A 13,029-nucleotide genomic window follows, 5' to 3' on the forward strand; every position below is an offset into this window, starting at 1 on the left:
GCCAGCCTTCCACCAAATGACAATTAAATGAGCTCCTTTATCAAACAGAACCCACATTAATGGGGATGAACTAGGGCATCTGTCTGTAAAATCAGAGGGCTTCCTGAGTAAGCATTTGCTTACTCAACAGAACAAGAGTATAACAAATCACTATAGGTGCCTTTTAGAAACATAAAACAGGTTCAAGGCCATGTGATTCAAAATCTTTTTATTATGAACTGTCATTCTGAACAACAAGAGTCCTGACAGAACCAAGCCTAATTCTGCACATTATGCTACATTATTTTACACTGGCAGTAACACTAATGGTAAGAAGTCAGTATTTTGAGAACTCTTTTCCAAACATCAGTGGCATTAAGTTTATTCTAGACAAATACCTTGTGTTGTTTCTTAGTTTTTCGTGCTTGTAATTTAGATCTTTTTTTAGGAAGCATACAGTTTAATCCAAACAATTCCACAGTCCTAGATGTGCTGATAGTAAACTGAACTTTTTCCCACCCTCAGGAAAGAACAGTTGTGTTTGAGCTTTCAAACATGCTCTAAGCATTGGAAAACTTTAAGAACGAACAGCAAAACTCCAGTGGAAATCTGAATACTTAGGTCTAGATTTCAGCTGTGTACGTGAATATCGTGAGGACTGCATAATTGCACGTTGTAAGGGTTGCATGCTATAACTGTGTGTTGCGAGGAATTCACAGAGGATTCACCATTGCTGTATGAATTGAAACACCACACACCCACACGATGAAGCTGCAATGGCTGGAACCTGCGATGACACCATCACGATGCTTTCTGAAAGAAGACAGAAGAGCATAAATGAAAATATGCTATAAAACCCTGATTTATCCTTAGTGGACGCACTCGGATGCTGACAAGATAAAAAGCAGAAAGTGCATACACAGAAATATACTTCTAGGTTTGCTCAAAATGATCTTTACCAATCTTTACGCAGAGATGCAATAAGAAGTCTCAGCCTCCTTCAAGGCTGAAGAAACTCTCACAACATATTTTATGCTCTGCAGGCTATAAAAGACCCTCAAATATGACTTCACTAACCATAGATCTTATGACCACTGGTTACCACTGAGAAAAATTTTCTGTATCTCCTCAGCAAAAAGCCTAGTATTTCCCCAGAAATCCAATACAGCATCCACATAAACCATTTGAGACACCTACAGCTCTGAAAAGAGGAACACACAGTGCTGCTTTGCAGGTGCAGGGCATACTTTAAGGTGCACAGCAGAAATACCTGGAAATTCCTCTGTCGTGTGGTTCCCAGCTTCCATTGAAATGGGACTACACACGTTCCCTCTACACCAAGACCTGGATTCATGCAAAGCTGTGGTTTATACAGGGCATTTCCTTGCTCTCAGCACAACTACATCTGCTCGCTTATAGCTAACACCAAACCATGATCATCCTAAGCACATAACTCTGAATGCACCTCTTTTGCAAATGTATAAGCTTGTTTTGAAGTATCAGCCCAAGGTACCACATTTCAGCACGATGTACAAACCCCCATGTTGTTGCTTCTTACTTTTCCTCTCCTGAGAGGACTTCTGTGATTTCAGCACCTGTCACTTCATCATGAAGCTCTCTTCCTCCCACCTCCAGATGCACTCAGATATTTTTTCTCCCTAGCAGTGCTGGTTTAAGCAGTCCCAGTTTTACCCCTACTCTGAGCTCACTAGGCCTGACAGTGAGCACAGCTACACAAAGCAGGAAAATCATGTGGCCTAAGTGGGGAGGGTGTGCGTGAGCAGAGGGTAGCAAGGATTGACTTGTTTAGAGATGAGGCTGAAGTGACTGGGTAGCAGGGTACTCAAATTGGCACCACTCTAAATAAGTCTGTCAGGAACATGGAACATTATCTGTATATTTTATTTCAGAGAAAAGATACAGAAGATAACCCAAACATCAGATTCCTTAGGAAAACCTCAAGAAGAATATTATATAGTATCTCTCCTGCCCATGTAGTTCCCACAAAGCACTGCTACAGCCAGAAATTTCATAAACTGTCACTGTTACAGAAGTTACAGCACCCAAACCACATGCACTCTACTCACAATCCTTCCATGATGCAGCATATGGGGAGGACTCAGGCGCACGTACACTTGAAGGAAGGTAATTCTTTTGTCCAGAGGTAACACTGCAACTGAAAGAATTTAGTTCTTAACTAATGTAATTACTCAAATTTATGCACTTTACTATAGTATGGAGCAGGGACACAACAGATGGACAGGGACACAAGGAGATGGTACTCTGCTGCCTGACAGTGGTGATATTTAGAATGCCTATATATGCTCTAAACACTATAAAGTCTTCCAGAGATTGTAATGAGTGAAGCTAGACAACACTGTTAAACCTTTTACAGGAGGACTGCATCATGCTTCAGCCCACATATAACTGCAGGGCTGCCAGCTGGAAAACTGTTTCTGCACACTGGCTTAGACAAATCTTAGAACACACTTTCACACCTCATACACAGCCTGCAATGGTGATCTACTGTTGGCTCAGCGACGCCTGGCAAGGCAGCTCCATCAAGTGCACAACTGCCCTCCATCAAAACCCATACTGTGACTACACTTCACAAAGGGCAGGAGGGGATTTCTGCTAACACAGGGCCCTTACGCCAGCACATCTGCCACATACAAAGCAACAAGTGGTCATGAAGGACTGCTAGCTAAAAATTAGTTCAAGAGGAGAGGAGTAACTGTTTGAACAAACTCCTCCAAAGGGAGGCATCAGGCCACATCTCCAAGTCAACATATTGGCTCATCTCTCATACGCTGGCCAGATATCCAGCAGAACTGCACGCTGCCAGCCCCTCAAAGTGCCCTTCTCTTGTAAGGGCCAGCCAAAAGGAAGAAGGTAACAATGAACCAGAAGCATTAAAACATTCACTGTTAATGTTTCCCCTCTTCCCTGGGTCTGTACATCAGCAAAGCCAGCAAATGTCCAGCAGTCAAGGCTGGACTGGAAGTAGGTTGCAATATTTTTCTGTACAAAGAACACTGTTGTAAGTTATGAAATTTGCACTCCTTACCTGTTTATGCCAGAGTTGGTCATGCCCCAAATAAAAGGGGAATTTGGCTCCTCTAGCAACTCTGCAAAAGTAAACAGATGATGAGGCTCAGCATTAAGAAACTCTAGTAAGATATCTGAGCATCTTCATCATTATTTTGACGTGTTCAAAAGGAAACAGTAGTTGATATTGAAAAGTGTCTGTTTCACTGTTATTTAACTGAGGAAAATAAAAGTTATCATGTCTCCATTTTTATCCCTGCTGAGAATAGCTTTTATGGGAAAGGTGGATGTTTGGAAGTGTACCTTCACGTCAATCACAGCAGGCATGCCTCCATGCCAAGAAAAGCCTGCTAAGCCAAGATTTAGCAGTACAGAGCACAAGCAGAGTGTCTTACATGCAGCACCTAAGTGAATGGCATCTCTGAACTTATGGTGTAGAGATGGAGGACAGAACCCAGGAGAAGGCAGCAGAGCACAGAAGGAAGAAGTTCCCCACCTGTTTCCCAGTCTTCATCACATGGAGGTGCCTGCCATGTGCTTACAGCATTCACCTCATCTCTTTGGAAGCCAGAAGAACAATGTGCTTCAGGAAGAAAGAAAAAATCAGTGCCTGTAGTCTGTTCTGCTTCAGAAGCGTTAAGTACTTGGATCAAACTGTAAAACAGTTCTTTGCTTTAGAGGAAACTTCATGTAATTTGAACAGGTTAGACACACCCAGGAGCCAAACACTGCTCTGAAATCATAAATAGCTTTTTCAGAGAACAGGAGATGGCTGTATTCCCTGGGAGTTGGCAGCAGGAATGCTTAAGTGGAGAGAAAACCTGTTAACATGAATGCTGGCATGACTATTAGCCTCACAGCAACTCTACAGAAGGTGGAAATCTATCTGCTCTTTAGTGTGGCAGCAGTTGAAGAGCCACTGCAGAGAACTGAAAAGACACTGTATATAGCACAGGAAGCCCCTCTAAATAATTTGGGACAGACCCACCCACGCTGTTTCACTGGGTAGGAGACAGGAATGGTATGATAGACAAAGCAAATCAACAACAGAAAACCCTGGAAGAGGAGCAGACCCACCTCTTGGGGGGAATATATGACTCAGGTTGCCCCAACTGCAGGGATTTTCACAGCATCTATTTGATGCAAATCAACTTTTCATGTGGCACCAGTACTCAAGCCTCAATGAGAGGAGATAATCTGTACTGTCCTTCTAGTAAGTAAAGCCTCACAGCTCCTGGCAGTGGTATGTCAATATGCAGTCTTGGATACAACCATTTTATTCAGAAAGCCTGGGAACAAATTACGCGCAAGGCCCATCTTGCACACCTGCAGTGTTGCAATGAACCTATCCAATAAACTGAAGCAAGGCTCAGGTTTCTGAAGGCTGCTGTGCCTTGCAAAACTGCAGACAATAAATGACTTCCAGTTTTGTTTACCATGTGAACTATCTGGACAAACAGGAGACCTTCAGTCCCTAATCTCCAAAGCTCTCTTACCTATATCATGCTCAATGAACCCTTTGTCCCGGCACTTCGCTATGTGATCGACGAGGTCGGCTCGAGGAACAAGATGGCGAGCATTGAAGGGACACGTGGCCAATAACTTTGCAACTTCAGGGTGACTCTGGAAAAGGGAACACAGAAATCATGCACCACATCAACCAAGTTCACTTTTCCTTGTGTTTTCCACAGATGAGCAAGAGAAAATGATCTGGTGGGTGGCAACCCTGTGCCTGGCAGGCGGGTTGGAACTACATGATCCTTACAATCCCTTCCAATTTGAGTCATTCTATGATTTTACAGTAACTGGTAACGTTGCTTTAAAAGAGACTGAACAAGGAATGGCAAAATATTGGCCATACTTACTACAACGGCAAGATAAAGCTGTCTGACAGACTTATTTAAAACACAGTTCATTAGAAAAAAAAACAAAGGAGTTGGTTCAAATGAAACACACCCTCAGCTACACAGCCTACAATCTGCTGCAATGCTGGCAACGTGGCCTCATGGTTTAAGGCACAGATGAAGCTATTTCAAAAACAACAGAAAGGAGATGTTAGGTAAATCTAAACCATTCAGATACTGTAAAGCAAGTCAGCACAAAGCCACAGAAATTCATTAATCCTTTCAAAACAAGTATTAATAGAATCACAGAATATCCATAATTGGAAGGGACCCAGAGGAATTAAGTTCAGCTCCTGGCACCACATAAGATTACCCAAAATGCTGAGAACAGAACGTTCACCTACAGCTGCATTTTCACTGGAGGGCACAGCACTGCTAAACTGTTTTGAAACAAATATATTTGGTAAACTTACTGGTAGAGGAACAACTCTCAGCAGAAACCAACACTCAGATAGTAGCATTTGATAGGTTAAATAAAACAAACCTTGAGGGTACAGATGAGAATAGAGGATGGAATGCTTTCAATTACACCACTTGTATTCAAATTCTAGATAACAGATGGAGAGGTTTAAAAAAAAAAAAAACACAACAAAACCAAGCAAAACTCTCTCCCAAATGTGCTGAAGCCAGGATGTCCAGGTTCTGCACATGTGCACATCAAATACTTTTAAGCAACATCAAACACAAAAGTTGTACTGAAGCATTTCTATCACTCAATAAACTGCAACATCCAACTTCTACTCCGATGAGACAGATTAGGTGCACATAACTCAGCCTGAATTGTCTCTAGAAATTCACATGGGAAAACTTACCTGATCTCAAAGAGACCATGAATTCTTCCCTGACCTGATCATGAAGAGCCACACTGGTTTTAGGTGAGTCAATGTGCTTGAAGCTATTTCTAATATATATATATATATATATATATATTCATATATATATATGAAGTAAATACTAAATGGGATCATTTGTAAAGAACTTACTCGAGTCATCCAGACAACAGAATAAGAATGAGAATATGCACACTTTTTTATATAAAAACTTTGTATTTTATTATATATATACTTTTTATACACACACACAACCCCCATCTGGTGTTCAGCAATTCAGCTTACCTTCCTGCACTTTACAAGATGATAGGGAAAACGACAGGCTCTGATTTGATGTTGTTTATCATATGGACACTGTATTAATCTCTCTGGATCATCTAAAAGATTTGGAGAACAGAGAGAGAAAAAAACAAAACAAACTAGTAAGAAAGACAGGATGTAACATCACTAATAGAGTGAAGTGGAAAAAACACACCACCACATCAGGGATGTCATCTCAGGAAGTTAGAAGAGTCATTCTTTCTTTGAAACTCGTTAAGGCAGTCGCCTGTTTTGTATAATTAAACCAAATCGATTTACAAGTTTGGGGCGTCAAAAAAAAGAAAAAAAAAGAGGTCAGCAGTACAGTGAATAGCAGCTCCTTAAGATACCACATTAGACGGGTAACCACAGGTACTCAAAACTAATGAGACACAGTACTTCTCCAGCTATCTTAGGTGGGAATCTCTGGGATGATGATACACCCACCAGGGCCCTCAGGAACTTCTCAGCCAAGTCTTTTTTGATGAACAGCTAGATTGGCTGGAGGAAGGACGCCAGACAATTTAGTTTAATTTCTGAGGAAGCAGCAGGATGCATGAAGCTTTCAAGTGAAACTTCTTCCAAATCAAGCAATTATTTAGGAGCTAAGGAGTTATCAAAACACCTAGAAATACAGGCAACGAACAGGGAAGCAGAAGAAGTGCATACACAGATGTCATATAAACGTTCCCATATCCTCGGTGAGGAAAAGAGCAGCATCCAGGAGGAGGCACAGGATGCCCCACTACCTGTTGCTACCTGTGGGGGTGTTTGTTGTGCACTCACAGGAGGCCAGATTAGATTTCTTTCCTCATTTCTGCCTTTGTGCACAGGCTTTTGGTGCACTTAAGACAGATTACAAAATACCTTAAATAGATCTAAGCATCGGCTGCTGCTGCTGAGCCTCTCTCCTGCCATCGCATCCTCTTCTCTCACACAATTGGTGTTCAGCTGTCTCAAGAGCCAGGTCAGGGAGCTGTCGCAGCCCACAGGCTGGCAGCTCATCGAGATGCTTTTCCCAAGTCACACTGAGCTGACTTCATAATCTGAGCCACTAGGAAAGAAGAACCTAATCCTTCTTTGCACTCCAGCTGTGCAACACTGCTGCTGTCAGCACCTCACTGCCATTAACCATTTACTTAAGGGTCACTAGAAATGCTGAAAATCGAAGACTTCATTATTAAGATGCTCTGACAAGCTTTGTACAGGTTCAGCTTTCACTGGAATTAAAGAATGGCTTGGGTTGGAAGCGACCTGAAAGAACATCTAGTTCCAACCCCTCTGCTGCAGGCTGGTTGCCAATCACCACATCAGGTTGCCTAGGGCCCCATCCAGCCTGGCTTAAACATCTCCAGGGATGGAGCATCCACACCTTCTCTGGGCAGTCTGTTCCAGCACCTTACCACACTCTTCATGTAAAACTTCCCGGATACCTCATCTAAATCTCCCCTCCTTTAGTTTAAAACAATTTCCCCTTGTCCTTTTACTACCTACCCATAGAAAAAGTTGATTTCCCTCCTGTGTATAATCCCCCTTTAAATGCTGGAAGGTCTCCCTTCAGCCTTCTCTTCTCCCATACCAGCTCCCTCAGCCTGTCTTCACAGGATAGGTGCTCCAGCCCTGTGTATCCTCATGGCCCTTCTTTGGACCCTCTCCAAAAGCTCCACATCATTCCTGTGCTGCTGGCCACAGGTCTGGAAGCAGTACTGCATATGGGGTCTCACAAGAGCTGAGTAGAGGGGGACAATCACCTCCCTCACCCAGCTGCCACCTGCCAGGGCAGCCCAGGGTACTGTTGGCATTCTGGGCTGCAAGTGCACACTGCTGGCTCATATTAAGCTTTTTTCAGCTACCAGCATCCCCAAGTCCTTCTTTGCAGGGCTGCTTGCAAGGAGGTCTCCCAGTCTATATACACACCTGGGATTGCCCCAGCCCAGCACCTTACTCCTGGTGTTCTTGAATCTCATTAGGTTTACATGGGCATTATCAGCACAAAAAAAGAAAGCAAGAATGAGTACACGATGGAGAAGAAAGGGAGCCTTTACTACTACATCAAACTGCAACCTCAAAAGTCACAGAGCTGGCCTGGCCAGCTAAAAAGATGCAGTTATTAATCCAAGGACTGCAGCAAGCAAAGGCTCTGGGGCACAAAAGCATGGAAACCACAATGCTGCCCTGGTCAGCAACGAGCTACTGGGATGCTCCTTGGCTCTGTCACTGGACAAGATCTGTCGGAATAAAACTCCTTAAGACCAACATGGTATTAGGAAGCAGGCATTCTCCATTACACGTGAACTGGGGGCTGCCCTACCCAGACGCAAACCCAGCAGCTAAGCACACAGATTATATACACAACATGTGTGAATATTCAACAATTTCCATGAAGTGCCCACCTAAGAATTGCTGTACGTATTAACTGTCTCATAATATCAGGGTAGGGAACCCATCACAGAACAAAGCATGCCTGTGTCACCTGGAAGCTCATGATCCCTATAACCAGACATCTTCCATACATACACCCACACCTCGAGGACTGTTTGTCCTACAACTTCAGAGACCTGCTCTGTCACTGGGCTGCACTCCCATCCTGCAGATGAAAAAACAGAGAATTTTTTTTTTTTTTTTTTTAAAAGGTGCCTCATGTTGCAAAAGTATCTTTCCACTAGTCTGTACATCCCATTAACCATTTACATTTCAGTTGCAATACGAAGCAGTGAGGTGAGTGGTTTTGAGCCCATCAAAGTGGTGACAGGAAGCAGCAGGACACTAATTTAATTTGGCAGTAAAAAATGAGTCCTCTTTCCTGACACAGAGAGAGCAGGGTGTAAAAACATGGCTTTTGTTTGCAGCTGCCACTCACTCACCAGAACAGCATGGTGTGCAACCCTGCTGTGCCCTCTCCCACCTTCCTGCTCCATTTTGCCACCTGCTTTCTGCAAAGCTTTCAGGGCTGGGACACACTCTCCTTCCAGGAGTTTCGGACCTGTTTTGGGCACTGATGATGAGAAAGATCCATAATGGCATCGCCTGAAGCGCTGTGAGGTCAGGAGGTTTCACCAAAATCTGGAAATTGAATGTCACCAACCTGAATGTCAGGTTAGAAAGCCAACATTACTTTATTGCAGTGCTGGGTGAACATGGGTTGCTCCACCTAATGTGCATACACAGGAGCTGAAGCACAAAGACTGTGTGAGTATTCAGACATGCTGAATACAATTCAAAGTGCCCACCTGTTCTGAGCATTGCTACACATTAAAATCTCACATCATGCATGCTGCGTTAACATGGCAGTCTTGCAAGGGAGTCGTTGTTAGTTGTGGGGTTCCATTGGGAGGTGCTAGCTGGCCAAAAGGTGATGTGCTAAGTAGGTCAGTGGCTGTGTTTGGTCAAGAAATTGTTTACAAAAATAACTGGCTGCTGACTAAGTTTCTAATTAACACACTGGCCTTGCTCTTGTGCCCACAGCAGGCACGTCTAACTCGCAGCAGCTGAGGCTGCACCTTCCCACCAATATCCATTACATTCGTTGCCATGTGGCAGATGGCAGAGAGGCACAAGCTAACAAAATGGCACCCGGCACTGACATGTGCATGAAGCAAAGATGTGGAATTGAGCTCCTCCACGCAAAAAAAAATGGCACCCACCGACATTCACGCACACTCGCTGAACATTAAAGGAGACCAAACAGTGGATGTGAGCACAGCGAGGTGATGGGTGGTACGTTCCATTGAACCACAGAATCACCAGGGCTGGAAAAGATTTCCAAGATCATCTAGTTCAACTGGCCACCTAACACCGATATTTTCCCACTAAATCATGTCCCTCAGTACAAAATCTGATGTTTCTTCAACAGCTCCAGGGATGGTGACACCACCACCTCCCTGGGCAGCCCATTCCAGCGCCTGACCACTTTTTCAGAGAAGAAATTTTTCCTTATGTCCAACCTGAATCTTGCCAGCTGCAACTTGAGACCATTCCCTCTATCCTACTGCTAGTTATGTGGGAGAAGACACCAACCCCCACCTCACTGTAACCTCCTTCCAGGAAGTTTTTCTCTAGACTAAACAATCCCAGCTCCCTGAGCCGCTCCACACAACACTTGTGCTCCAGCCCCCTCAAAGTTCTGCTGCCTTTCTCTGGACACGCTCAAGGGCCTCAGTGTGATTCCTGTAGTGAGGGGCCAGAACAGAGCACAGTACTTGAGGTGCTGCCTCACCAGAGCTGAAGATAGAGGAATAATTGCTTACCTCTCTACTCCCGCTGGCAACACTACTTCTGATACAAGTGATGCAATTGGTAATGTGATTCTTTACATTGAAAGCAATGGTGGCAGTAAGAGCACGTCACCTCTGCTGGCACAGATTTTTGAGGAGCACACATGCACTGTGTTCTTTAGTGGCAAAAATCCACTGTTAATGGTACTGATTATGTCAAAAATTAGTGTTTTGGTTTTTTTTTTTTTTTTTTTTTTTTTTAAATATAACTGTGAATGTGCACTATTAAACAGCTCTCTGTAGCCACCGTAGTTTCCACAGAAATAAATAAGAGGCAATACTTTCAGTGCAAGCTATGTATATGCGGCCCAGGCAAGGCAAAAGGCGGGCCACCAGATACCAGTGTTACCAATCCCAGCAAGATGCTGAGGCTCTGCTTTTAGGCTCCTGCTGATGTAGGAAAAGCAACCTTCCCCCATCAGAACGTCAGCACCCCAAACACTCTGAATTACCTGCAGCAGCAAACGCAGCTCACGCACACAAAACATCTGGAAAACACTACAGAAGCTGCAGATTTCCCTCTGCTCGATTCACAGCATCAGCTCGGTTACACAAAGACAGAACCAGCCTGCAACACCCCCTGCCAGCTCACAGCGTGCCCAGCTCCCGTCCGGCTTTCTCTGCTTTAGGATTCAGGACGAGGAGGGGCAGGGGAGCAGGGCGGGGTAGGCCGGACCGAGCCCAGCCCGCAGCGCCAAGGGACCACCTTCCCCTGCCACCCACCGACCCCGCCTCGAGCCTCACCCAAGTCATCCTCTGCCTCCATAGTGGGGAAGGGCTGCAGTACCGGGCCGGGAAAGCCCTCAGAGCGTCGAGAGAAAAGCAGAGCGGAGTCGAAGGTCACCGCCTCTCCTCGCCGCCTCGGCTGGAAAACACCTGCCGTGCTGCCCCGCTACCCCGTGCGCATGCGCGGTGTCTCCTAGCAACCTCTTCTCTCTGCGCATGCGCGGTGTCTCCTGGCAACACTGCCCTCTGCGCATCTGCGGTGATCTCAATAAATTCAGTTCTAGGCAATTAATTCAAGGTATTGAAGGTAAGAGATCGGCATGACTGAACCAGAACCTACTGATCAAAGTAGAGAACAAAAAGGAAATGCACAGGCAATGGAAGTGGGGGTGGGTATTGTGGGAGGTATATAGGGATAGGGTTAGGAGGCTTAGCTGGACCTGAACACGGCAAGAGGCAGAAAGAATAAGAAAAGCTTCTGTAGGTACATTAACTGGAAAAGGAAAGTGTAGGAGGGTGTTCTGCACCTAGTGAGAAATACAGGCAGGCTGGTAACAACAGATAAGGAGATAGCTGAAGCACTCAACTTTTTTGCCTCAATTTTTGCTAGTGGCTGCTCTACAGACAGCCTTTGCTAATGGGTGGTTTGGAAGGTAGGAACTGGGGCAGTGATGTCCCTCCTGCTGTGAGCAAAGATCAGGTTTGCAACCACCTGAGAAAGCTGAGCATCGACAAGTCTATGGGGCCTGATGAGATGTATCCCTGAGGGAAATGGCCAGCGTAGTAGCCAAGCTACTGTCAGTGATATTTGAAAAGTCCTGGTGGTCAGGTGAAATCCCTAGTGGAAGAAAGGCAATATCATATCCATTTTTAGGAAGAGTAATGATCCAGGGAACTGCTGACCTGTCAGCCTCATCTCTGTACTGGGGGAGGGATCATAGAGCAGATGCTCTTGGCATTTGTGCTAAGGCACACAGAAGAGAGGGAAGTGATACAGAAGAACCAGCATGACTTCACCAAGGACAGGTCTTGCCTGACCAACCTTGTGGCTTTTTACAATCTTGTAACTATCAGTAGTCAAGGAAAGAAAGACTGGTGTCATCTGTTTAAACTTCAGCAAGACCTTTGACGTGGTCCCCCATAACATCCTTCTCTCTAATTTGGAAAGATATTGATTTGACAGGTTCATGGGATGAAGATCTGGTTGCAAGATCGTGCCTAGAGAGCAGAAATCAATGGTTCAATATTCAGATAGAGATCAGTGACAAATGATGTCCCTCAGGGGTCAGTAAAGGGACAGATGCTCTTTGATATCTTCATCAGTTACATCGATGGTGTGGTTGAATACAACTTCAGCAAGTCTGCGGATGTCACCAACTTGTGTGATGCCTTTCCAGGTCAAAATTCTGAAGCCTTTAATGTTAATAAACATAAAATCAGGAAAGGAGCATGGGCATGCCCACAATTTCAACAGCTATTTTCTTTCTCACCAGATGGCATTTGCAGACTTGTGCCCATATTTAATGTAGTTAACAGTTATTAGCTATTCATAGAATTTTTGTTGTGTTTAGAGAAATTTGTAGAATATTCCACAGTTTTCACAGTACATGTTTAAAGAACTAGAAGGAAAAAAAGCATCGAATCTCCAATCTGCTCCAGGTGTGTTAGCAAATAGTCCTAGTTCAGGTATGATTTCACTTCAGAATAAAAAAATACATGTGCATAGCACAACAGCAGCTAATGAAGAAAAGCTACATACATACTTAATGAGTCCACATACCAAAAAACAAAGAAAGGAGAAAGTAGAGGAAATGCATTATGCTTGACTATCCTCATCTCTTTCTAAGCCTAGGTGATGAGGGAAAGGCTGTCACTGTAATTTGCTTAGACTTTAGTAAATAATTTGGCACTGTTTCCCACAGTATTCTCCCAGAGAAGCTGCTTGGGCAGGTACACTGTTTGCTGGGT

General features: G+C 44.3%; 1 protein-coding gene across 1 annotated transcript; it reads right to left on the reverse strand.

Annotated features, from left to right (window-relative positions):
- Window positions 1-191: 191 nt before the first annotated feature.
- LOC122190994 (gametocyte-specific factor 1-like) lies at window positions 192-11,214 on the reverse strand. Its single transcript, XM_042891192.1, has 7 exons — window positions 11,080-11,214; window positions 6,047-6,138; window positions 4,524-4,650; window positions 3,524-3,610; window positions 3,047-3,107; window positions 2,067-2,155; window positions 192-792 (listed from the first exon to the last, which is right to left on the reverse strand). Coding segments are annotated over exons 1-7 (480 nt in total). The 5' UTR covers window positions 11,102-11,214; the 3' UTR covers window positions 192-790.
- Window positions 11,215-13,029: the final 1,815 nt, after the last annotated feature.

This window comes from Lagopus leucura, unplaced genomic scaffold (genome assembly GCF_019238085.1).
Source record: "Lagopus leucura isolate 7727_CA_CO unplaced genomic scaffold, USGS_WTPT01 35276-6_obj-0_obj, whole genome shotgun sequence".
Taxonomy (NCBI): Eukaryota; Metazoa; Chordata; class Aves; order Galliformes; family Phasianidae; genus Lagopus; species Lagopus leucura.

What these genes read in the sequence shown, in the direction of transcription:
- LOC122190994 (XM_042891192.1), bottom strand. Translation starts at nt 11,101, where the DNA reads ATGGAGGCAGAGGATGACTTGG. An exon ending in TGATGAAGACTGGGAAACAG is followed by an intron (nt 3,108 to 3,523) that starts GTGGGGAACTTC and finishes TTACTTTTGCAG; the next exon opens with AGTTGCTAGAGGAGCCAAAT. An exon ending in ACCAACTCTGGCATAAACAG is followed by an intron (nt 2,156 to 3,046) that starts GTAAGGAGTGCA and finishes AAATTCTTTCAG; the next exon opens with TTGCAGTGTTACCTCTGGAC.